Source organism: Toxorhynchites rutilus, chromosome 2 (assembly GCF_029784135.1).
Source record: "Toxorhynchites rutilus septentrionalis strain SRP chromosome 2, ASM2978413v1, whole genome shotgun sequence".
Taxonomy (NCBI): Eukaryota; Metazoa; Arthropoda; class Insecta; order Diptera; family Culicidae; genus Toxorhynchites; species Toxorhynchites rutilus.
In genome coordinates this window covers 109,737,789-109,764,326 of record NC_073745.1, presented here as the reverse complement: position 1 = coordinate 109,764,326, position 26,538 = coordinate 109,737,789, and the positions used below count along the sequence as shown (strand labels likewise).

The 26,538-nt window shown below is 37.2% G+C and overlaps 1 protein-coding gene across 21 annotated transcripts in view; it reads right to left on the bottom strand.

The window, feature by feature from the left end:
* Positions 1–7,168: 7,168 nt before the first annotated feature.
* LOC129764511 (rab11 family-interacting protein 4A) overlaps positions 7,169–26,538 on the bottom strand; it is a 244,434-nt gene continuing 225,064 nt past the window's right edge. For 16 of the 21 annotated variants that reach the window (XM_055763654.1, XM_055763653.1, XM_055763656.1 and 13 more), the window contains 5 exons: positions 20,681–20,815; positions 14,390–14,676; positions 14,032–14,326; positions 13,674–13,712; positions 7,169–8,735 (listed from right to left, as the gene is read on the bottom strand). In XM_055763654.1, coding sequence (XP_055619629.1) covers positions 8,616–8,735; positions 13,674–13,712; positions 14,032–14,326; positions 14,390–14,676; positions 20,681–20,815 — 876 coding nt within the window. In that variant the 3' untranslated portion in view covers positions 7,169–8,615. Of the gene's footprint in view, positions 8,736–13,673; positions 13,713–14,031; positions 14,327–14,389; positions 14,677–20,680; positions 20,816–21,432; positions 22,275–26,538 lie in introns of all 21 variants that reach the window. The other 5 variants (XM_055763649.1, XM_055763650.1, XM_055763651.1 and 2 more) reach the window with 3 other exon arrangements.

The window sequence follows — 26,538 nt, the reverse complement described above, 5'->3', positions numbered from 1 at the left end:
GCTATCCGAGTTTTTTTGCCAATAAGGAAGCGAGCTTCTATAACAGGGGTATTATGAAGTTGGCATCTCGTTGGGAACAAGTCATCGAACAAAACGGCGCATATTTGACTTAAAACAGATGATTGTAACTAATTTTATGAACAAATGAAAATTCAAAAAAAAAATACCGCAGGACTTTTTTGACAGACTAATATTTTAGTTGATAACAAGACTGACTATTTCCAATGAACAATGAACATGTGTCATATTTCCGAAACCAAGGCAAATTTATTTGTTTATAATAAATTTGCCTTGGTTTCGGAAATATGACACATGTTCATTGTTCATTGGAAATAGTCAGTCTTGTTATCAACTAAAATATTAGTCTGTCAAAAAAGTCCTGCGGTATTTTATTTTTGAATTTTCATTTGTTCATAAAATTAGTTACAATCATCTGTTTTAAGTCAAATATGCGCCGTTTTGTTCGATGACTTGTTCCCAACGAGATGCCAACTTCATAATACCCCTGTTATAGAAGCTCGCTTCCTTATTGGCAAAAAAAACTCGGATAGCCAATTTTCACAGGCCTCTTTTGTGGCTAACTTCTGACTACCTAGCTCGTTCGCCATGGACAAAAACAGGTGGTAGTCACTTGGCGCAAGGTCCGGACTATACGGCGGATGCAAAAGAACCTCCCATCCGAGCTCCCGGAGCTTCTGGCGCGTCACCAAAGAAGTGTGTGGCCTGGCGTTGTCCTAATGGAAGACAATGCGGCCTCTGTTTATCAAAGATGGCCTCTTCTTCATAAGTGCTACCTTCAAGCGGTCCAGTTGTTGGCAGTACAGGTCCGAATTGAGCGTTTGGCCATAGGGAAGCAACTCATAATAGATTATTCCTTGACAATCCCACCAAACACACAGCAGAACCTTCCTGGCCGTTAATGAGGGCTTGGCCTGAGTCTTGTCGTAAGTGACCCACTTTTCATCGCTAGTCACCATCCGCTTCAGAAACGGGTCGATTTTGTTGCGATTCAGCAGCGATTCACATGCGTCGATACGGTCAAAGATGTTTTTTGCGTCAACGTGTGTGGCACCCATACATCGAGCTTCTTTGTGAATCCAAGCTTCTTCAAATGGTTAATAACGGTTTGATGACTTATCCCCAGCTCTTGGCCGATGCTACGGCTGCTACTATACCGGTCTTTTTCGGCTAATTCAGCGATTTTGTCGCAATTTTCGACAACAGGCCTTCCGGAGCGTGGCGCATTTTCGACGACCTCTACATCAGAACGAAAACATTGAAACCATCGTTGTGCGGTGGAAATGGAAACTGTATCGGGCCCATAAAATGCACAAATTTTATTGGCAGCTTGAGATGCATTTTTGCCTTTGTCGTAGTAGTACTGTAAAATATGTCGGATTTTCTCTTTATTTTGCTCCATATTTGCGACACTATAACTCACGAACGACTTAACCAAACAAAACACTGTCAAGGATTATACAGCGCGAAAATACCTTTCCAACAAGCTATAGTATGACTCGATACAATGAATACAACTAGAACTACGCGCTTACAACGACACCTCGCGGAAATACCGCAGGACTTTTTTGACAGCCTAATATAACAGCAGATGAACAATTGTCCTATCAACTGTCTCCGCTGTCCGGTGGTCTGACTAACTGAATGGAAGAACAAAATAATACTCTTCCGCCGAAAAATGGCAACTTTGTAATGTGCCTTTTATAGATATGATAAACATGTGATATGTACACGATTAAAATGAGCCTAAATAAATAAACAAATGGAATAAAAAAAATCGAGGGGTTGTATCCTAGACACGACCGCTTGGGACGTAGGACTACGCAATATTTTTTTTTAATTTGTTGGCTCATCATTTCGGATATAATTTGCGAATACGTTGAAATTTCACAAATAACTCTTTAGTAAAAAGTTCTGGGGACCTCGAAAAGGTTTGATGGCTTGCGTGATTTTGTAGAATCATTTCGAGAAGCAACGATTTTTTCTTGCCTTTGCGAGAACAATACACTAATTGATCATATGTCGCAATTTGTTTTTTTTTTATATCAATTGTACTGATTATTCAACGAGAGGCATCTTGCATGCATCGCCATTCAACAATCATCAAACATGCGTCTAACAGATGCAAACAGTTGCAGCGATAAAAATAAAACATCGTGAGAATGACCGTTTATGAAAAATCGTTTCTCGACTCTCGGTCAAAACCGTCAAGAAAGCTAGGAGTACAAGTACAGGAAATGAACAAGTTCTATGTTTCGCGAAACGAAAACAAGCAACGCACTCAAAGCCAAACACTGATGGCTAGATGCGACCTATAATCATTTGCACTCTTCCTTTTTTTCGCCAGCTTTGCCATGGCTAGGATGGTTGTGTACAGGGTTGCCAACTATAATTTGAAAAAATCAGGAAAAATGAACATAAAAATCAGGATAAATCAGGATTGCTTGATATTGGGTTGTCCAAAAAGTTAATGTTGATTATTGGGAAAACAAAAAAATCATGTTCAATCAAAGCATTATAATTTAATTTTATATCCATATTTCTGTTTCACAATCTTTCGCCATCTTAAATAGCTCAAATATTCTGTCCTCCCAGAACAGGTTTGCTCCCTCGTCGAGCCATACATGTGAGAAACAGGTTGCTTGGTAGTAGCTCATAATACAGAATCCATTCCAAATCCCATCATATCTTCGTATATCTTCCTTCGGGCGAAGACCGGATATGTAAAAGAATTAATAAGCATGGTATGAAGGCTCGCAAAAACGGAAAAGCTAGTGTTTCGTCTGACTTTTTGATCGTTTATATTTTTTTCCGAAAAACCTACAGTATCACTACAGTCAATTGCAGAGAAATCAATATTAAAATTTTCACTGAATTCATATCCCCAGGCTTTGGAATAAATTTTTCCTCAACAAATGAGGAAAGCATATCAGCAGTGGAAGACTTGTTGAATGTTTCCTAATTTTTATGATATTTAGTACGGTTATATATAACAGTTCGACTGAAAAGTTTATAAGGTAATACAGTAAAACAATTTTTTTTGTAAAATTCAATTTTATTATTCAACATAATTGCCTTCGAGGGCGATACAGCGATCATAGCGATCTTGCAACTATTCGATATCATTTTATAGTACTCTTTCGGTTTTTCCAAAATAGGCCTCAGTTTCGGTAATCACTTCATCATCGGTCTTAAATTCTTTGCCAGCGAGCATTCTCTTCAGGTCCGCGAAAAGAAAATAGTCGCTGGGGGCCAGATCTGGAGAATACGGCGGATGCGGAAGCAATTCGAAGCCCAATTCATCCAATTTTGCCATCGTTTTCATTGATTTGTGATTTTTCCATTTTTTTCACAATAACTAAAGTTGCTTCACTCTCATGCTGTAACTCACGAACCAATCGACCGATCGCTATTAAATTTTGACACGTATCCATTGAAAGATAGTGCTTTGTGATAGTCAAGTAGATTTTTACAAGAGGCGCCATCTAGACGTCAACCTTACGAACTTTTCAGCTGAACTGTTATATTTACCATAGTCCCATCATTGAAGTTTATTCCACTTTGAATAAGACGAACAAATTACAAATAAAATATTATTATATGGACTGTGGATTCAAAAATTTTCTCTTGAGTTATTTTACACTCTGAAACGTATTCCTACATTAATAACTCAGAGGATACATCTACATACACATTATTCTCAATAAATCAATGCTGTTCTCAAACTTAATTTCGTTGTAATTCAATAAATTCGTCAAAAAAAGTTAAGTACAAAGTTTAACTTAATGTAAGATATATACAAGTGCGAACCGGAGAACTATCATGACAGAAAACTTTGGCATGGAAACCAGTGTATTTATTACGAATAATGTGAAGAGTACAAATATCAGGAAAAATCAGGATCATTTCAGAAAAATCAGAACAAACTGAGTGTTCGTCAGGATATCAGGGAGCGTGTTAAAAAGTCTGGGAAATCCTGAAAAATCAGGAAGGTTGGCATCTCTGATTGTGTATTTCATGTGAAATATTCGCTAACGTTCACAGCTCGAGGGGAAACATAAAACACAAAACGGGCAGAATAAGCGAAATTTGTTGTTTCGGGCATAGAAAGATTCTGAGAATTTTCCTCAGAGGAGATGCAATACTTATACGCTAGCGACAGCCCACTTACTATGCAAGGGTGGAGTTTACTTCGCAAATATTCTCTTTTCGCTATCCCCCTTTGTTGTTACTATTCTAGCGGCTGCATAAGTTGCTTGGTATTGACAGTTTTGTTCGGGAGAGCACACAAATGGACAGAACAAATGTATGGGAAAATGGGAATGCTTCCAATTTTCATCAATTTAATCCATATACAGACTATGGGATTGTGATGTATAGCATATAAAACAAATCTTAGAAAATTTTCGATTCGATTGGTATGCAAATCGTGAAAATCCATTCGTAGTAAAAATAGTTATGACCGTTAACTTTATTTCATACAAACGTGACCTGTTTTCTGATTTGGCGTCCTTAATGTAAGACGTAGTCCTACGTCAAAAATAAAACAAATAATATATGTAAAAAATGTCAGAGATTTACACATAAAAATATTTTCACTTCCCTTTGTTAAAAAATATATAAATAAGAAAGCATATTTTTTCCCAACAGAAATACTTTCTTTGATTGTTACTTATTACTAACACGTTGAGTGCCACGATTTTATGGCGACTGTATGGAAATTTTGAAACGTATTAGGGCCATCGTTTCTTATCCTAGTGGAAGGTATTTTTGTTCGAAAGGGAATGCTTGAAGGCTTGTTTGCTTATATTAGTTACCTTTATTATCATATGTTATACTATCGATCACCGGTGACTGACGTGGCAGTCAAAGTGTTAATAATTTGTCATATAACTGGAAATAATATGAAAAATATTGAAAATTAATTTCGAACGAATATATCTACATGTTTGAACCGGGCTGAAATCTGGTAGACTGTAGAAAATTCACTTGTTCACCAATTAACATTCTTGGCGGGCGTAATGAAAAACGTCAGTATTGAAGTGATTTTTTCTCTGTAGAGTACACGAGTAGCTTCCAGAGCTTTTCCAATTTTACGTGAGGCGAAGATGTTATTTGAACTGAAGGTAAAATTACATTGAATTAAATAAAAGAAATATAATCAGGTCGGTGAAACATTACAGGCGACAGGCGTATAGGCAAAGGCTATTTAAACCCGTGCCGAAGAAGATAAAATAGGTCCTAGTGATAAAACTAAAAAGGTAAGCATTAGCTAATAATTTATATGAAGATTGTTAAAAAAAATAATATTTTTTAGCTTTGAGCGCATTCGAGAAAATTTGCTACAGAGAAGTTTTTTCCTCGGCCATTGCAGTCCGAAGTCTTTCGCAATGGTTAAGATTAAGTACATTTTTTTAAATTTTACATCTGAATGCTCGATCGGCTAACTGCACGTCTGGATACTTACTCGCATTGGAAATCCGGAACACCAATCCAAAACGTATTCAATGCAACCTGTTTGGCATATGTATGGTTCGTTCACCAAGAGATTCCGAATAGGAATTAACAATTCACATAACCTTTTTCATACCGAAATGGTTGTGTTTGGTGGTGCTGTAGCACTAAGCTTCCACATTGTTGTTGGTCGCATTCAGAATATTAACCAGATTCAATTATTCCTCGTAACTTGAATCAAGTAGACGCATGGTTCCTTATTTCATTTTTTTTTATTTAAATCGTTTATTTTTACAGGCTCAGTTACATAGGTTTAAAGGAGCCGAACTCCTTACTGTATTGTTACTAGTATATATACATTTCTAATGTTAATAATATAGGAAACCGATTACTCGCGGTCGACTCGAGTTTAGAAGGGTGACATATTTTCTTCAGGAAAAGGAGGGGATATGAGGATATATTGACAATGATCACACTCACACACTCAATTCTTAAACCTATTTTATATCTAATATGTATTTACATTTCACCTTATTCTATTGTTAGTAAGAAGGGATTTGATTTCTCGTGAAGGAAAAGGAAAATGAAAAACTAAGGGTATAAGGACAATCACACACGAAGATCGATAGCTTTAAGGAATACATATATTTGGGACATGTAATCAAGGTCTAACCGAGCCAACACGTCTCTCACCGGCACCATGGGCTGCCTTCCTCGGGCCCGAAGGGTGTCTTCTAAATTCGATCTGGCGACAAGATACAGCTCGCACGACCAAACAACGTGCTCGATGTCGTGGTAACCTTGGCCACAAACACAAAGATTGTTGTCGGCAAGATTAATACGAAAGAGTAGCGCATCTAACGAACAGTGATTGGACATGAGTCGGGAGAAGGTGCGAATAAAGTCCCGACTCAAGTCCAGACTTTTGAACCATGGTTTGAGGCTAACCTTAGGGATAATCGAGTGGAGCCACCGGCCCAATTCATCTTCGTTCCATTTGCGTTGCCAGTTAACTATGGTATTTTTGCGGACTAAAGAATAAAATTCATTGAAGGCGATTTGACGCTGATAAATATCGCCTTCAATTGCACCTACCTTTGCTAATGAGTCTGCCCTCTCATTACCCGGAATTGAGCAATGTGAAGGGACCCAGATAAAGGTAATGACATAACAGCGTCTGGATAAAGCACTCAAAATTTCTCGTATTCTCTCAAGGAAGTACGGCGAGTGCTTTTCCGGCCTCACTGAACGGATAGCTTCGACAGAGCTAAGACTATCCGTTACAATGTAATAGTGTTCAACAGGTCGTGAGGCCACGCTGTCCAGCGCCCAGTGTATCGCTGCCAATTCAGCAATATACACTGAGCAAGGATTCTGAAGACTGTGGGAGGTGCTAAAAAATTCGTTGAACACTCCAAATCCTGTGGAATCATTCATAGAGGACCCATCATTAAAGTACATATTATCACAATTGATATCCCCATACTTTGCATCGAAGATCGTTGGAACGATCCTCGATCGAAGATAATCTGATGTTCCATGGATATCCTGCTTCATGGACAGATCAAAATGCACAGAGGAATTGATGTAGTCAGGAAAACAAACACGGTTGGGAATAATCCTTATTTCATGGTGGATAATATTTCGATGATCTAGTCTAGGATTTCTCAATACATCTGGAGAATTCTACCATGAGTAGTTTTATTAAATGTTTATTCCTTCATTCATCATCATCATTAATACAGTATCAATTAGCAGTAGAACGCTATTTTGGCATCCAATTTAAAATTGTTTTTTTGTTTCCATCTCTATTTTTTCATTCTACTAGTACTACTGTATGATAGGTATTATTAATGCATCTCATACTATTCCTACCATTAACCAGTTAGAATCTTGTTCGAACGGTATGTTGGTTTTGTCGGTTAAAAGTGTTAAATAATAGTAAATTTCAGTAACAGTTAGACATTGTGTCAAGAGAAAGATGCCTATATAAGTTCAAAAAAGTACTCATGTTTTTCTTCTGAAGAAATTAATTACTCATAACATAAGTGAAACGGTCATCTTTGTCTGTTGGTGTCCGCTTTTTCTCTTATTCTTCTTCTTCTTCTCTAATTTTGATAATTCTCCAACCGAAAATTTACTCAGGCTACAAAAGTTTCTACTCATCTAAACATTACATTGTTCCTAATTAAGGGAAAAATATTTACAAAGCATATCTCAATGATGATTTCTATTACATCTTTTTCGAAGTATGTGTACAATAGAGAACCAACCAACAGAACTAGAATATCAACGTGAAACGGGGTTCTCGAGCACCAACGATTTGTTTTTATTCATTTTCTCCTCCTATCGAACTCATACACTCACAAACTGGAATAACAAACAGGGACAACAACTACTAAAGGCTTTCTGTTCATATCACTTATGCGTTGCGCAATCGTTTTTGAATTGAGCATTCGGTTGGGGCTAACATCCGTATCACGCCGCAGAGTTTAGACCAAACATTTTTTCATTTTCAAACGAGTTCTTGAAAACTATCATCGTTGATCGTTGATGTTTTGTTTATTTGATCATTCCTGTTCGACAAATATATTCAAGTTATCAATCATAAAATACAACCGGAAATGATAGATTCGGTAGTTCTGGTAAAGGGGTAGTCTGAGAAAGTATAGTTTCATATATAAAAATACACATATAAAAGATATTCTCATCAGCCTAAACGCTAAACACAAATCGTCTACTCGCTAAACTGTGTGTATGTGTAAATCCTTACTCTAAATATATATAAAATATATTGCTTATCAGACGTATTTTCTGTACCATTCACAATGTGCTCCCCAGTATAACGTATATCCTTCTGAATTACCGAAATGAATTCTCGTAAACTTCACCGATCCAATTCTTCGTTAATTTTGGACTTGCACTTGTTTTGTCTTAAAAGCACACGGGACGAAATTTTAGTTGTTAACAGTAGCCGATGTATTTTTCTCTCTCTAATCGGACAGACTTTTAGGGGAGTAAGGGGATGTCCTATGACATCGATAGAGCATTAAATTATGGATGGTTTAGTTGTGTTTCCGTCACTATGTTAGCTATGCCCTCTTTAACTACTATGTCGTCCGTCCTGTAGTCGAAGATACCGATTACGCAGCCTTAACCTCGAGCAGTTGGGGATAGTGCTCGACCACCTGTAGCAGGATTGTCTCGATGTAGTGCTTCAATCGGCGGTTTTCCTCTTCCTTATCCTGGAATGCGGTTTGGAGCTGGAATGAGACGCAAGCGAGGGTATAAGAGGTTAGTCGAGAATGGTGCGGTTGTTTTTTTATAAAATAGGTGATTTAGTAGAGGTCACTTTTTTCAGGTGCTTGTATGAGCAGTGGTTGGTAGTTATCGAAACACATGTTGGTCATTGATTATATGGGTAAATATATATACATGTTGTTAATAGATAGTTTATATCAGAAAGTTTTTTATTATGTCCTGTTAGAGATGAACCAGCCTTTGGCTGAAAATCTCTTTAATAAAGAAAGAAAAAAAAATGTCCTGTGCAGTGGCGTCGAGTGAAGCAGAAGAGTCGATTTGTATCCCACCCCCGCCAGAGAAGGAATCAATCATATGTATTCAATTTATTCATAAAAAATCTATTCATTCTGCACCCCTAAAATCGTGTACCCGGGGACCCGAGGTCCTATTAGAGACGAATGAACCGTAAAAGTTTAAAGTCTCTATAATTCAAGACCTTCCTTCCCGAGGTCCGAATGTATGAATCAAAACTTCCCAATCAAGTTCCCTCAGTTTTTGGCACGTCATCGCGTTGTTATGATGGAAGACAACACTTTTCTGTTGTTTAATTCAGGTTGTTTGTTTCTAATCGCTTCGTGTAATCTGACCAGTTAATCGTGAGGCCCTCCAATGAATGGCTGCTACCTTCAGATCGGGCTGCGCGTGCATAAAAAAGATCTAAAAACCTCTGTCACAGATCATTCGTTATCTCTTGACAGCTTGCATACCGGTCCTGTTCGAATAGATTTTAATGGGTTCGGCAACGTGAGTCCGAACGTTGTCAGGTTGTAGAATATTTTTTTCGTGTCTTTCGTTGGATTCTACACCGTTTTCCAGTAATGGTTTCGCCTGGGCAGAGTTCAAATATTTTGGACGAAATAATAGTCGAGGTTTTTAAAGGAAACTCAACGCGATATTAAAATGAATATTAGGTTGGGTATAAAGTAATCCATTATTTTTGGGTGAATTTTAAACATTGTTTGACGTGGGACTATGTCTAACCGGAGTATATGGAGGTTAAAATAAAAATCTAAACGCAGAACATGCAGGAAAAAATGAATGATTCCAAATGCTTATAACTGGCACATTTCTTACTGTATCGGAAAGATGTTTGCATCAATTGATAGGGAATATTTCTACGCATCTATCGCAAATCATAAAATGTTATTTATTCTTAGATAAACAGTTGAATAACTGTAAAATGTTAAGCGTTATCTAAACGCCCTAACTACCTCGTTTTTATTGGCCCGATTTACGGTTTCTCCAACACAGCCATCATAACCGAGCAGCCTTAGGGAAATCGACATTGCAAATACATGAAAGTGTGGGGTATTTTTGTTCCGACTGAAATGTGTTTCCCCAACACATACTTCAGAACCAAGGTGTCTGGGGGAATTGGCATTGCAAATTCATGCAGGTCGGGGGTATTTCGTTCCGACTAAAATGTGTTTGCGTAACACAAACTTCAAAACCAAGGTGTCTGGGGAAATAGGTTTTCCAAATAAATGCAAACTGCGAGTACTTTTGTACTCGCTTGGCTTTGTGCAGGCTAGGATATGTTTCCTGAACACGGTATAAGTTGAAGTTGTTGATTCATGCAAGCCGCGGGTACTTCTGCACCCGCATGTTTTTTTTGCACTCCGAAAAGTGTTTTCCTAACACGGATTACAAAAACGGGTACGAACACAACGCTTTGGCTAAGTTATTCAAGATTGCATTGAAGAATATGCCTTCATATCTTCTACTCACTGAATTTCTGGCACTGAGTACATGAAGTTCATCAAATCAAACGAATTCGCGGTTCGAGAAGTACGTACACTTGAGAGATGCAAACTTCAGAGGGAAATGTAAAATAAAAAAAAATCGTTTGATAATTCTTCCGTTCATATATTTTGTCCTAGGCATCATACCAAACGTAAAAGGACTGTCATTAAATTTACTTGTAACGAAGAACATAATCTATCACAATACATGAATTGACCTTACATGGAATTTATTCAATGTCTTTACTCACAAAGCAAATATTTCGAATGAATTCGGAAATTGAAACAATCAAAAACTTAATCAATACAAACAAATGATTGCTAAGCTAAGCTAGTCCCACGTCAACTTTGCGGCTATATCATATATATAATCCACCAATTTTTTAATATGCTTCGGATTGTCCGATTTGGGTCAAATATACACCATTTTGTTGAAAAATTTGTTGCTGTTCTAAAAGTTCATAATGTATCTATCATAGAAGTCTTGGTCCTTATTGGCGAGAAACCATAGCAATCGCTAGCTTCAAACGGTCCATTTGTTGAAATTAAAGGAAATTGCACGTATTTTACTGTTGCACCATAAACATTAATCACAGTTCCAGCGGCCTGGCACGCATGTTCGCATTTATAAAATAAAAAGTGTAAAATGTACCGAATTTTCTCTTTGTTGACCTCCATTGTTAACACCCTAAAACTCACAACTGAATGGAACAAACAAAAAACAACAAAAGCAATTTTTAGTTTAGTTTTTTATGTTTTTTTTCAATGTCACCTTCACAACGAGGTTAAACTCGAAATTGTATGATCGATATTACGCGAGATATTGATCACTGAAGCCAGCCAACGAGAAAATAATGGATAACTTTTCCCCAACCTAATATTTTTAGTAATGGATGTTTATAGAAGTATATAAATTAATCTGCGCACCTATGTGCACCATTTTCACATTTTCACTTTGAGAACCCCGCAAAATATGGTAAAAAAAGAGTCCAGGACGAAAAAACTGTCAGATAGAAATTAGCGTCATATTGTCAAAAAAGCATCGAATACAACGATGAGTTGCTTTTTTCCTTGATTTTTAATATTTTTTGTAGACTTAAAAAAATCCTGGTTGTCATTTGGACATCAATGTATCGTATGAGCATGTTAGAGGTGTGCGTTGATGCGATTACGAATGGTTTATTCGAATTTTGCCTTTTTGTCCGAATGTGCCCCATGTGTAGGGCAGTTTCGGACAGTTCTGGGCACTTTCGGACAACGAAAAAAAAAATTAAAATTTTATGTTTAGAGGAGGAAACGGAAGTATCCCCTCATTTCCAGCATATTCTGCATTTTTCTGTTTATCAGTATTTGTCTGAAAGGAAACTGCTTGCTATGAGAGTCAGTAAAAATTCGGGATTTTGTTTTTATTGCTTTTTTTCTTCGTTTTCGAGTGGTGGTTTTCCGCGGTAAAGTTTTTGGAAAAGGTTTAATGTTTTCCGGGGACAAAGTTGCCAAAGTAAAATCTATCTGTGCTGTAGATGCAATGTTTTGCAGCATTGTTGTATTACCTGATGAGTCAGTTGCTACCTCCGCTCCAGTAGGTGAAATCATTTGAGCATTCAAAATCGTTGTCCGAAAAAAACCTTTCTTGAGAATGGATAGCAACCTGTCATTTTGAATCCAGCTAGGATATTACTCAGATTAAAAGAAGCATTATAAGCCGATGTAACTATACCTGAAAGGTCGTGTATATAAATATTTTTTCCAGGATGGTTAAGTAGGGAATCGTTCTGGGAAACCGACATGACTTTTTGATTGATTTTTGATTTTTTTTAAATGATTCGTTTACGTTGCCTTTTGCTACCTTTTTCAAATGTTTTAGAACATCGAGAAACAGTTTTGGACCCAGTTGGGCCACCTGTGAGCTAGAATCATGAAAACGTTCTATTTCAAACTAGTTCGATAGCTCTTTCCATCTCATCTTCGTTGATGCTGGATCTATCGGTTTTCTTTTTGTAGTTTCGAACCATCATTAGAGCTGAGAATCAGACTAAATTTGTGTTTGTTAGTAAACAACAATCAGACACAAATTTTATGAGGTATTTAACAATGTCCGAATGTGTTATCTAATAAATAGATCTTTATTTCCCCGTTGTATGCACGTTTTATTCATTTCATATTAGTTACTAACTGAGGTGGTGTACTTAAATTTCTAAATCGTTCACAAAGGAATTAGGGAAATACTTACAACTTCAAGCTCAAAAGTTTCGAAACGTGTATGAAAAAGGGCACTGTGTTGTTTTCGTAAGTAATAAACGACCAGGTGATGTAAACTCATATGACAGCTGCTGGTGGAAGGGATGTTAACTTACTTCTATTTTTAATTTGGTTGATAATTATACCACTAAATTTTCGCCTACATCTCCCAAGAATCTTCAAATTGATGATCACAAACTACTAAATCCGATTCACTCGATAAACCGAATAAACACTGTGAAATTACCAACAGTTACTGAATTGAGTAGCGCCGTTGGAAGATGGTTACTGAACGAGTCACAATGCTGAACGCATTCAGCAGTTTCCGGGGACCAGAACAGACGAGTTTTCAAATCGGAAAACAGACCATGACTAAGCAATGACATAATATTTGTAGATTAAATAAAACTAAATAAAAAGTATTTAGGATGACACTGATTTTATGATTTCCAAAGCGTTGAATTCACATGATTTATAATGCCATATTTTTTTTTCGTAAAAGCTTTGCAATTGTTGATTAGTTCTGGTTGGCTCATTTTGTGATGCTGTAGCAAAGGGAGGGGTTCTTGATTTATGAACCATTCATTCCCCATCGAATGTATAAAATATAATAGAATCGATTGCATGCATTCCCTTCCTCAAAAATACAAGAGCGTTCAAGTGCTCAAGCACATTTAATGTCTCTATAATGGATCGTTCAACCGCATCGCCCCGTACCGAAACCAATAAGCTACACACACAGAAATTGAAAGAGCGGAGATGATCAAGCGTTACGGCGCACACTTATGATGTTAGTACAGTAGTGAATGCTTCTAGCAGTGCAACTATTCCGCCACCAAAAAAGTAAAAGCAGCAGCCTATGTGTATTGTGCCCAAAAATGTAGCATTGAACACATCTGTCTACACGCCATAACTAACCTGTGTTAATGACGCTAGTGTGGACGAATCAACGGTATCCTGTGGAAAAGAAGAAGAGAACGAAAAACGAAAAATACTTTGGTGTGACAAATAGACATGGAAACAAAAAAAAACAACAGCAATAATAGAACCCAGAATTTGCGTGAATAACCCAACGTGAGATCGATTGGCGCTCAGTGTCATATGACGGACCGTTACTTGTTTTTCATTAACTAAGATACCACTAAACATCATGGGAAGCACGTGATAAACGAACACAAATGCAGGTGTTGGTAACTAAATGGCAGCCAAATTTCACCAGCTGATTGGAGTTTGGTATGGGCGAGTTCTTTTTTTTTTGGTAGGCGCACACACTAACCTGATTCTGACTCATGGCTTCCAGCTCCTGGGCGAGACTGTTGGATGCGCCATTCAGTAGGTTACGTCCTTCCTCGACCCCTTTTGTCAACACTACCGCTTGGAGCTCTTCGTTCGCCTCTTCGAGCTGTTTGTTCTTCTGTCGCAGCTCGTCCATCTCTTGGTGAAGTTCTTCCAGCCGCAACGATTCGGGCGAAGTGGTTGGCAGAGCGGGACCGCTTTCCGAACGCAGACGTTCACATTCCTTGCCAAGCTCAACCATCAAATCCTCGGCGGCTTGCTTGTCGGCTTTGTGTCTGAAATGGGGGAGAATTTATTAATTTATTTGGAACTTTGCAAAAAAACCACACGGAACTCACTTCTTCTCGTTGGCTTTCGCCTCGGCAAGTTCCTGCTGGGCCGCCATGAGACTGTCCCTGGTCTTCTCCAGTTTGTCCTCGGTGGCATGCAAATCGGCTGCCTGCTTGTCGCACTGTAACCGCAACCGGGAGATCTCCTCCCGCAGCTGGTTGGCTTCCATCTCGATGGTTCGTATCCGGATCTGGCAGTTCTCGTTTTGTAGCTTCGCTTCCCGCTCGACACGGGCCAGCAGCTCTCGATGCCGTTTTTGCTCCTCCGCAAGACGCTCCTCCGCCCGGAGTTCACTCTAATGAGAAGCGGAAGAAACGGGTGATTAGAATACCTATTGAAGTGTGCCAATGTTCGATTGGGGTTAAATTAGGTGTGACGTTGTCTACCAAGGGATGGCGGCTCTAGTAGAGTCGTAATAGTTTGGCTTTTCTAGCTGCAGTTTGTTGACCCGAGTTTGAATTTTACGCTTGCGTGATCCAGAAGAATGGACGACGAAATTCTCGTTTTTCCAGAATAAATCCGCGGAAAACAATGTTTTGCAATGCGGCGGGTGACAAACACATTTTCTCGATCCACGATGCGTAAAATACCTACATCTGATATAAATTCTAGGATTTCACGAACAATTGAGATCCTTTCTTGTAGTAATAGGATAGCAATAATAGTAAAGGTCGATCCATTGCGATATGTTTTTTTATATATTTTTTATTATACAACAAAAGAAGTGAAAAGCAAACCAGGAACCGAGTTGAATGGAAACGACTTCTCATGCATATAGCATAAGCTGCGAAAGCGAAATTTTGAAAAAATAATCTATCCACACTGTAAAAATAGGAAATTATCGAAATAGGGTCTCAGCAATTGGAAATCTTAACTGAAAAATCAGAACCAATAACCACATAAGATATCATGTACAATTCAAGCGAACATTGTGAACATTGGATGGATCAGATTTTTCATACGTTATCGTCAACTTCCGGAAATGTTTACGCTGGAATTCATGGTCCATCGAATTTTGATTAGTTGCTGATCTCGACTACCCGAGTTACCATTCTTTTTCAGCTCTGTTAGCTTCAGAAAGAATTCTGAGCAATGTGAGAGTTATTAAAGTTATTAAAAGCAATCCAATAGTTTGAATGTCATTAACACTTTATATCAGGTTGATTGATTTCACATTCCACGATATCTCCGTCGTCATATCCTAATAACCACCCCATTGATAGTTCTGACACTATGTAATAAGTCATCGAACCTACTCCTCCACGGATGTGCACATTTATCACACAACTAACCGCCCCAAACCTGTTCGGCTGTGCACATGCGTTTCTTGGCTGGCGTTTCTCCACTGCATAATGCAATACGCCTACGATCGAAAGTGCAGATTATGCGAGCGGTCCCGCAGAGATATGATGGCGTAATTACATCTTTAAATTATTTGTTTCCGATTAGTTCGTTTTCCGACGTTTCATCGTTGGGGCACTGCCGGAACACCGGAACAAAATCGGGGAAAACATTGTTATTGGTAGCTACCAACGAATATTTTGCTGCGTTTGTTGATTTTTCAATCAAACCAATGTTGCGCCGGACGAACGTGGGCAGATGATTAACAATATCCAATCTTAAAGTCTCGTAAACACTACTTCGTATGACTCTCAATGTAGTGTTATTACTGGTTAGATGGTGATTGAATCTGGCGAATTTATTGGGCAATAAATGGCCGACATGAAAAAAAACCTTCAACCAGGCTGGCGTCCACAAGCAGGGAGCTGTTTCTTATATTTTTACTTCGTCGCGCTTCGGTGTAACTTTGGATAACTAATTGAGTGACTCTATAACAAGGCTTGGCCGTAGCCGTAGCCATCATCATACGCTGTTCAACTCGGATGGTTTGTTAGAGTTTTTATGTGGCTATCGACGCTATAGACTGGAAATGACGACGACAGCATAAGGTAAACAATGGGACATGCGCTGAGGTGAAACTATACGCAGGTCGTTCTGCGCACGACAAAACATGCTCATTATAACTGATCTTCCATTACTATTATATCATTGGTTAAGTGTAAGTGTACCTTATTCAAAAAAGTGAAACTCTTTGGCTTTACATGAAAACGGGGGCAATTTTTGTTGTCGTTTTTTGTTGGAGAACGTAAACGTAAAAATGTTTTTTTTTTTGTGGAAAACATAGCCGTTAAAGTATCGAAACTAGAGTCCTCTCGGCTACCTCCTCAGGTTAGTCAGTAATATCTTTCGCCGCCGAAATGAAAGGGGTGTAAGTGATTTGATCGATTTCTCTACATCGACTCTCTCTTTAGGTCATAACTTAGCTGCAAATATATTCGCAGCTGTATTTGACAATGTGGAAGATAGATCAGAACCTCAACTATCGAATTATATAGCAAACTTAAATTGGAACGTTTTTGTAGTAGAGTTATTAACTAAAAAAAAAGTTGATGAAGAGAAATCGATCAAGTCACTTACACCCCTTGCATTCTAGGCCCCTCAAATACGATAGATTAAAAAGCGTCCGTTTTCCGTTTCCAAAATATGGAAAATAGAAAAGTGGTCTAGGCTGTCTTTTTATGTTACCCAAATACATCCTTTGCCGTCGCGTATTGAAATACACAGGAGTCACCTTTTACGCGGGGGATACGTGGCGCGTAAAAAACCCGCGTAAAAGAAAACCGCGAAAATTCCAAAGTCCCCGTAAAAATAAACCGCGTGAATTTCAAAATACGTGTAAATCTAACAAACATTGAATTATTAGTTTAAAATGCCACTCATATTCTAACAATTGATCAACTGATTTATTTTTGCATGCTACAATCATGATATCTGTTTCATCTTTCATTTCTCAGCTACTAATCAGTGATACAATACAAACTTATTTCGTGAAAAGTCACATCAACTAGCAAATCAAATCTGTTTACAATGGAGTCACTTTTTATGCGGTTGTTACGTGCCGTGTAAAAAAAATCGCGTAAATTCCAAAATCCGCGTAAAAACCGCGTAAAAAGCGACTTCAGTTTATTCTAGATTTTTGGTACTCCGTCTCGTTAAGTGATCGAGAGCTCGTCTTTACATCACCACTTTCCAAAGAGAATTTTACTGAGTTTGAGAAATAAATGTTCAGCCATTCCATGCCAAACCGATATAGTGATTCTAAGATTTTCGTCAAAAGTGGTAGTTTTGTTCTTTATCGCAAATTATGAAACCAGTATTTTTTGATTTTTTTGTTAGTGTTGCGGCACCGGTGGCGTCATAGACACAGTGTTTTTATAACATATGTAAATCTATAGCACTTTTGGTCCCGAGACTATGAAAACAATAAAGAACGAATACAATCAATAATAACGAGAGCAGAATTCAAATTTTCTGCAAGTATAGTATTTTTTCGAAAAAGACCAGGTGGCCTTAATTTGATATGTCGATCATCTGAATCGGTCTAGTAGTTCAAAAGTTATAAATTTTTGAAAAAAGTTTAGCAAAACTGCGTAAAATGGTTTTTTGGACCACCCTAAAATGGAAATGGTCACCCTAACAAAAAAAATTAAAAAAATACGGATCCATAATTTGCGATAAATAACAATAGACTACCACTTTTGACGAAAATCTGAGAATCACTATATCGGTTTGGCATGTAATGGCTGTTTTTAATATTCAACTAATTTTTTGATTAATGATTTTAACGGTATATTCAAAATGTTATTATGTTGATTTTCCAACAACTTTTTCGAGTTACAATTTTCCGAAAAAAAGTCAATGATTTTGAATACGCCCTTATAAAATATCAGTCGTAATCAAAATTGGTCATATGATAATGTAAATCGTCATTTTGAGCATATGTCTCCATATGTACAATGTTTCGAAAAAATCGGAAAGTTTGAGTCAACGGCTGGCTGATGAATGACTAGCCCGTGAATTATATATCTCTCAAGAGACCGTTCATTATGTAGTATTTTCGCTGATGATCATGAGAAAAACCGCAGCACGACTAGTACCAAAAGAGCTTAATATTCTTCAAAAAGTTCATCAGGATCAAGTGGCTTGAGGTTTTCGGTTTTTTCATTTTTTATTGTATTTATTTCCTATAGTTTTCATGGTTTCGGGACCAAGGGCGCTATATTTTTTTATATTTTTCTGGAAAGCTGAGGATTTTTCACATAACATATCTTGAAACCAGGGAGATCTTTTCGTTTTTGGTTATAATTTTTCAAAGTTACCCGATGGTCCAAAAAATCATTTTTCCCTTTTTTCCCAAGAATGACTTTTTTTAAATTATTACTTTTGAACTACTAGACCGATTCAGATAATCGACATATCAAATTAAAGCCTACTAGCTAGTAAAAATAACACACTTCCCAATTAATTGGATTATAGTCACATACATCCAGTCTAGTCACTTGAAATATTGAACGAAAACTGAAAACATGTTAACTTTTAAAATCATAACTTTCATAATCATAATTTAAAATCATAACATAAAAACGAAAAACGAAACCTCTCTGGTATTCGGATATATTATGTGAAAAAACCTCAGCTTTCAGGAAAAAAAAATATGGTTCCGTTGGTCCCGAAACTATGAAACAATAAAAAACGAATACAAACAATAATAACGAGAGCAGGATTCGAATTTTCCGCACTTCTGCGCGGCACGTATTCATCGCGTAAAAAGTGACTCCAGTATACATTTTGTTTATTGGCAAAAAACGACCTGTGCAAGATTTCAGCTCAATCGGGAGCTGGAGTAACTCAAATCACTCAAAATAATGTGCTAATTTTGAAAATTATGGAGTGATTTTTGGACTAAGAAAGTCGATTTTTTCCAACATTTTTTTCGGTATAACACCAGATCTCGACGTTCAAGGAATTTGAAGACATTTGGCATCAACTTTTTTTTTTTGAAAACCCCGATTTCATGTGCTTTTTTCCCTTGGGAGATTTTCGAGGGTCAAAAAATCTAAACTTTAAGTGTTTTGAGGCACCCTTAAATCATTTCCGATTGAGCTGAAATTCAGAAGATGAATTTTTTTCCATACATTCATTGACACTCAGACTAAGTCCCAGAAGGTCCATTTTCAACCAAAATTTTGTTTTCGAGATATTTTCGTTTTATACGTTTTTAAGTCATTTTGGATCGAATTTTTTTTTCGATTTTCCTAATTCCATTTATTAGCGATGCATTGGCCAATTCAAAGTTACCATGAGAACATCATTTTGTTAGGAAGGGAAATGATTCAAACTCGAAGTTTGTACATATCAAGAGTTGCACATTTCTTGATTAATTGTAAATCGAATCTCGTTCCCTAAGTACGATTCTGATGGCTACACCAAAAACCGAAAACCAGTTTTTTTTTGAAAATTTGGTGTCAAACAAAATAAGTAGCGTAAACCTGAATCACGCTTTTCAGAAAAATGTAAATATTTCCGAAATTTCGTATTAAATTTTTACACATTTTTTTTCAAACCCGGTATCGACACTAAGGTCACGAAACGTTATGAAAATTTTTGTTGGAATTTTTCTGTGAGCGTTAATTTGGAAACTTTTGAGCGGAAAATTTTAAAACCATTTGGGGTAAAAATGATCAATCTATTTTTTATGATTCTCTTTTGTAATATGCACAACTATGTATATAAATTCACTGATTTCATTACCTCCAGTCATTTAAACTCAAGGGTTCGAGGATACAAAATCCAGATTTAATCCACCTAAAGGTTTAGACGTGTTTTTCTCATATCACAATATTTGATTTACAGGTCATCCGGAGATTATTCAGGATATATTGAAAATTATGGAGTTCGAAATGTCGCATGATTTGGTTCTGACCATAAAAAGGTCACATTCCTCAGAAACTTGATCCATAAGCGATTCGTTGGGATCCACTAACGAAAAGAACCTTCAGATAATTATTGAACATGTCATATAAAAAAAAGTAACTGCTCCAAAAAGAAATGTTTCTTTCCCATAGCAGGTTTGATCAATTTGACTCCGGATGACAGTACTTTGCAATTCATTAAGAGAAATTTGAATGGATTGTTATCAATTTTGAGTGGTTTGCGTCATACATTATCATGTCAGGGACTCGAGTTTGATTCCCGTGCCGGCCGGGAGATTTCTCGTCAAGAATTTTTTTTTCGATTTGCATTGTGGCAAATGAGGCAAGGTTCCTCTGGGTACATTAGTGTGGTTCGAAGATATTAATTCCGATGTATTTTCTGAACTATTTCTAGGAATTTTCCAATCCAGGTAGTATGAAAATAAAAGCCACCAAGTCGTATACCAATTACTGCCCATCACTTACCTCCCGCAATTGTTCCTCCAGCATGTGGTACCGGGCCTGAAGCACGGCGTATTCCGCCTTTGTCCTGCTGGTGCGATCCTCGACATTGTTCTGAGTGTCCGCCAGATTTGTCACTTGTCGTTGTAGTATCTCTAACTGCAATGGGAAAAGACACGAAAACACGTTAGTCATATGAGTCACATCCTAATAAAACATGTTGGTTACTCTGAGTCAGACCGGGACACAACCAAGGATGTTATATGAAATGCAATCAAAACTAAGCCAAATTCTACGAAACACGGTCAACGAGAGCAACTGAATCACATCGTGGCAACTATTGGCACTGCACAACGCACGCGCTCGGTGGCATAATTTCCCCGTTTCACAACACTGTTTTCCCGTTTTTTTCTATCTAATTGGCGATGACGATGGAATGCTACTCCAAGCACCGGGTCTCGTATGACTGCGTGTTAGGATGAGGATCATCAATTTCAATTTGACGATGAATTACGCGTAAATCAAAAGTTAAGTCACCTTCCGCCCGTTAGTCGTTAGCAAACTCGATTGGTAAATTTAAATTTGATCTGATCAAAAGCTATCCCTATAAAACCACACACGCGAAAATATTGTATGTATACACAAGTATTGTACAAGAGAGCTGAAAGTTGAATTATTTTTTGTACACATTGGAATCCGTTGGTAAACTGCTACACACCACAAAATAATTACACTAATGCAAATCAGAATACCCATACGCACACACGCATACTTACTTGTTCGTTCAAATTATCACAAAGGTCGGTTTTGATAAGGCCGCTCATTTTATTGTTACCGTTACTTGATTTCAAAATGTACTTATTCCCGAGCTCGGGATTCTCATTGATCAGCTTCAGGTTGTGGTTAATGAGATTGTTTTTGGCGTTCTTCTCCTCGATGATCACCGAACTGATCAGATTGTTCGTTTTGTTGTTCAGGAGCTTGTTGTTGAGTATATTGTTGTTTGTGATCAGGTTGTTGTTGTTGTTGTTGTTCAACGGGAGCGTTTCTCCGCTGCCGTACTCTTCCAGATAGAACCCGGAATGCGGCCCGGACGGGGGAAAATCGTTCGGATGGAGACTCAGGAAGGTTTCCTCGTCGATCAGCACCGGCTGATCGGGAGGTATGTAATCGTTTAAGCGTAAATCTTCCAGACTAGATGAAGCGGTACGGCTGAGGTCTGTACTGCCGCCGGTGGTTGTTGTGCTGTTGTGACTGATGGCGGCCGGGTCCACCGTGGGACCGACAAACTCGAACTGACCCTGCCACATATCGTAGTCCAGATCGAGACTGTCCGGCTGGCTGGTGGACGACGGTGTGGCCGTCGATGTCGGCGTCGACGAGACGTAGTCGACCTTCTTCGATGAGGCCATCATTTTGAGCGGCGAGAGCTTGTCACTAAGTCGGTGCCAATTCATTGGGCCGGCTGTGAGCGAGCATCATTTGTCGAATTGATTCGTGAGGGGATTGATTGCTCGTTGTGCGTGTTTCGGGCCAGGCCCCACTTTAGAAACGGTTAATTGTCGTGTTCACACACTACAGTATTTTTTTCTTCTTTTCACCTATGTATGCACCGATTCTGTCGATAGATGTGGTCAATGATTGATGTTTGCGTTAAACATGTGACAAGGAATGAGTTTTCCAATCGCATTCGCATTCGGGCTCTGACCAACACGAACTGAGCGTTGTGTGTTCTTATCGAGGATTTTTTTTAAGAAACTGTTCAATTTCAATGGTAACATCATCAAAACGATACTTGTAGAAGTTTCATGACAACGTGATGTAAGTGACACAACTTTTGTAACTAACAACACAACGACATAATATTCTATGATATTCTATGATATTAAAAGTAGTTTCCAGTAGTTTCCACATACAATACACAATACACTTCATATCAGTTTGATAGTGATTTGTGATAGTGTCATTGAAAAAGCATTTTAATTATATCTCAATTTTTAAGAAAAGAGAATGATTTTAAGGGTGCCAAATCAGGTGAATATAGCGGATGATTTAGGACACCGACAAGATTTTGAACCGAAATCAGTGATAAAAAAGCCCAACCTTGTGGATTGTAATATTTGAGTCAAATTCGGCGGATTCTGACCATCAAATTCCTCAAAACTGTGAGAAAAAATTCTCCAGAAACCGTTGGCCAGGTGAAAAATAATATCTCATAGATGATTGCAAAAATATAGTTTAAAGTTTAAAAATGTACTGTCATAGTTCTCCAGTAAGAGATGTCAAACTTCTCGAATCTTCAAGGTCTAAAGCATTGTATTCTTTATTTCCATGTGACTTAAACTCACTAAAATCACCCAATTATTTTGTTTCTTTAGTTTTTCAGTCAGAGAGTGTAAAAAAAATATAATTAGATAATGCGCAACTCGACAATTCAACTTTTGATTTTCATTTCTCGATGACAACATAAATTCCGTTATATTTTCGAACGAAATTGTGGATGTGGATCGCGTCCATTACAATGATATTGCCGTCATAAAGAAACTCTGCATCCACAATAAAGTAATATTATTTGTGCATTACAGTACAGTACTAGTTACAGTACTAGATAAAGACGCAACACACTTTGAATAAATTCAGCCCGGAGGAACAATATCCGGCGAATATGGCGGATCCAAATTCAATTCTGTCGAATGTTTCTTGACAAGCTTCGGGACGTGACGCTTCTTATGATGTTCTAATTTACATTTCTTGTCGGTGACACCCCCTCTAAAAGGATTCAAATATTGTTGTAGCTTTCCGATTGTCGTAAATGAATGACTACTCGTCATTCAGCCAAATCGTTAACACTTCCGAAAATAATTATGGTAAAGTGATGTTTTCATTGAAGAATTTTCGCAATCATTTATTTAAATTTTTTCATGTGCCGATACCTCATACAACAATATTTTCAATTCAATCGTATGTAACGGTTGCGAAACCGGTAGCATCACAAAAAAAGTTATATCCTTTTAATCGAGTTCCTATGCGATTTGTGCCGCAATCGAACTTTATGTCGTGAGGAGATGAAATAGGGGTAAGACGGATATGTTAATAAAAACTTCGATTGTATCTTTAGAAATAGTTATCTGTGGTTCAATATACTGTTTTCCAAGTTAATCGGTGAAATAAATAAAAAAAAAGGTTCTGTTTTTTAAATAAACCTTCAAGTTGAACATTTTTGCGGTGTGGGTGAAACTGCATATGATGGAGGTAAGCCGGACAGGTAATGTAATATGCGTGGAAATTTATCGCGCGCTACAAAAAAAAATTTCCTTTTTCTCATTTAGAGGCGATTGAACTGCAAAGTTTAAAGTCTCTTCAATTCAAACAAGTGAACTAATAAAACTTTTCTTATCGTTTGTTCAGAAATTGTATAAACGAACAAATAGGAAGAAAGAGGGCGAGTTGGATGCTTTTTCCATCATTACTTTTCATTATCCGTCTTGTCCTTAATAAAAGGGTTCCTCCTACCCCATAGGCTTGAATCTTCGAAGATTTTGCAGCCACAAAAAAAAGGTCCTAAAATCACTTCGATGCTAGCTTATCTACTGACATATAACCAACGAATCAAATTTTAAAATCAAAACACTTAAAATTATTGATATAGAAGGCGCAGTAATACATCCGTATGCAGAATCTCTCCAAATTTTCGGTATTCATTCACATTTTCCTCTTTTGACAAGTTTACAATGTAATAAAGTGGTTCAAATTTCATGGAATAACATATTGGAGGGCTACCCGTCAACATAAATATGTAATTGACCAGTTAAATATTTTACCCCCACTGCCTGTTTTACCCAGAGATGCTCTTCCATATTTTCTCATATTTTCTCATATTTTCAAACATTCAATTTCAGCTCTTATGATTATATACAATATTGTATGGTATAACAGTTTGAAAGAACTCAGTCATCTGTGTACTTATCGATGAGATTTACGTCTTCCGCATTTGATTTGTGTAACACTTGATCAAATGATACCTCGTTAGAATGAATAAAATGAATCATGAATCACAGAGCGATATTTTAGCTTTGAGAAAAACTCGAGCAATTTTCAAAATTTAAGTCAATTAATATCTGACAAATAATAACTGGCAAAAGTAATGTCAATGACATCGAACTAGAGATGATTGCGCTAATATTTTTTTTTATTCTTAGAAAACTCTTCCAAACGACAGGAATACCAACTTCACAAGTGGCTTGATTCTCGTACAAATTCTCATATCGTTTTAGTCAAGAAGAGAATAGTACAATGTTTACTGATGTTTAAAAATCGAAAAAAACAACATTACGCTATTGAAAGCTTATAATTCTCGCTGTAAGAATTAGATGGAAAAACGAATATTGTAAACTGTAATAACGGATTAAAAAATTAATGAATGTAACGGAATCAATATAACTTTAAATAATCCAGAAGAATGTTAAGTGTTCTCGATCTAAACTATAATCTCCATAAAATACTGTGCACTGTACTCATTTTTATATCAAGCATAGAATAACAATATTCATATTTTAGTAAAAAATACACTATATTCGCGGCATTGGGTACAATGAGTAAAAATGTCATATCAACTCTATGGCATTGCACAATGATCCAGGAGATGCATTTAAGTGGAGATTAGCATTTAGAGCTCGACAGTTATTCTCTGGACAAAAACTGTCTTCGACAAAGTTATTACATTTAATAGAGCGCTCATTTTTATGTTATCAAAAATAGAGTAACCAAAAGTGTCGATGGAATAAAAATATAACTTTCTTATCTTTATAAACATAGGTGAACATGGTTCGACAATTTTTGATAACATAATATTTTTGATAACATAAAAATGAGCGCTTTATTATATGTAACAACTTTGTCGAAGACAGTTTTTGTCTAGTGAATAACTGTCGAGCTCCAAATGCTAATTTCCACTTAATTTCCATTGGTCTGTATAAGAGTTAAAAGTGTAGACCATCCAAATTCGAAGTTTAAATATTTTTCCTCTCATTCAAACAAAACGTAGAGATACACTTTTTCGTAGAGGTACATATTATTCAAAATGATGTTCAGTGCTAAACAATGCCGGAGCTCGCTTAAAAAAATGAATCGCTCTACAATGTTTGTGAAAAAAGCCATTCGTTTAAGGAAGCAGAAAAGATTTGAAGAAGTGGAATGAAACTGTTTCTATTCTTTCCTGTTGTAGTTTACACACAAGACACAAGAACCCGTTCAACCTCCTGCTATTCATGAAACTCCAGTAGCATAAACTATTTGTTAGCTGAAAACTAGTTCAATTTGGGCGTTCAAGGGAATTCCAAATTATGTCTCAACTATTATTAGTAAAATATTGGTGAATCTTGGATCGGAACAAACTTTCAAAACAATCTTCGAGCCGGGTTTTTTTTTAAATAAAAGAAAAGCAAATTTTAAGCGTTGTTTTCGCTCCGAAATCAGCTGTTCCCACAGAGAGCATGCGCTGGAAGTTTTCAGAAGCTCCCGCCGCCATTAGACAACCACCGGCCAAAGTCAACTGTCGGTCATATTAGGGGTTAGAATAACAGACCTTCCTTGATATCCTGCGCTCCCGTTACGTCAAACTATCGTTATCTTCGCTCGTTCGAAAAACACTATGTATGGACATGGATTTTTGAGATACTATTTTCGGTTCCTAATATTCTGGATTCACCATATATTAGTGTTACCACCGGTGAAAAGAGTTCCAAAACAGCTGATTGTGAAATAGTTTTCCAAAATTTTCACCAAATATCTCACCAGAAATTATGTTTAGGCGAAGGGTGAGAGTGCAATTTTTATTCCACCAAAATTGAGACCAGAGCTGCATCATGTAGCTTAGAGCAGAT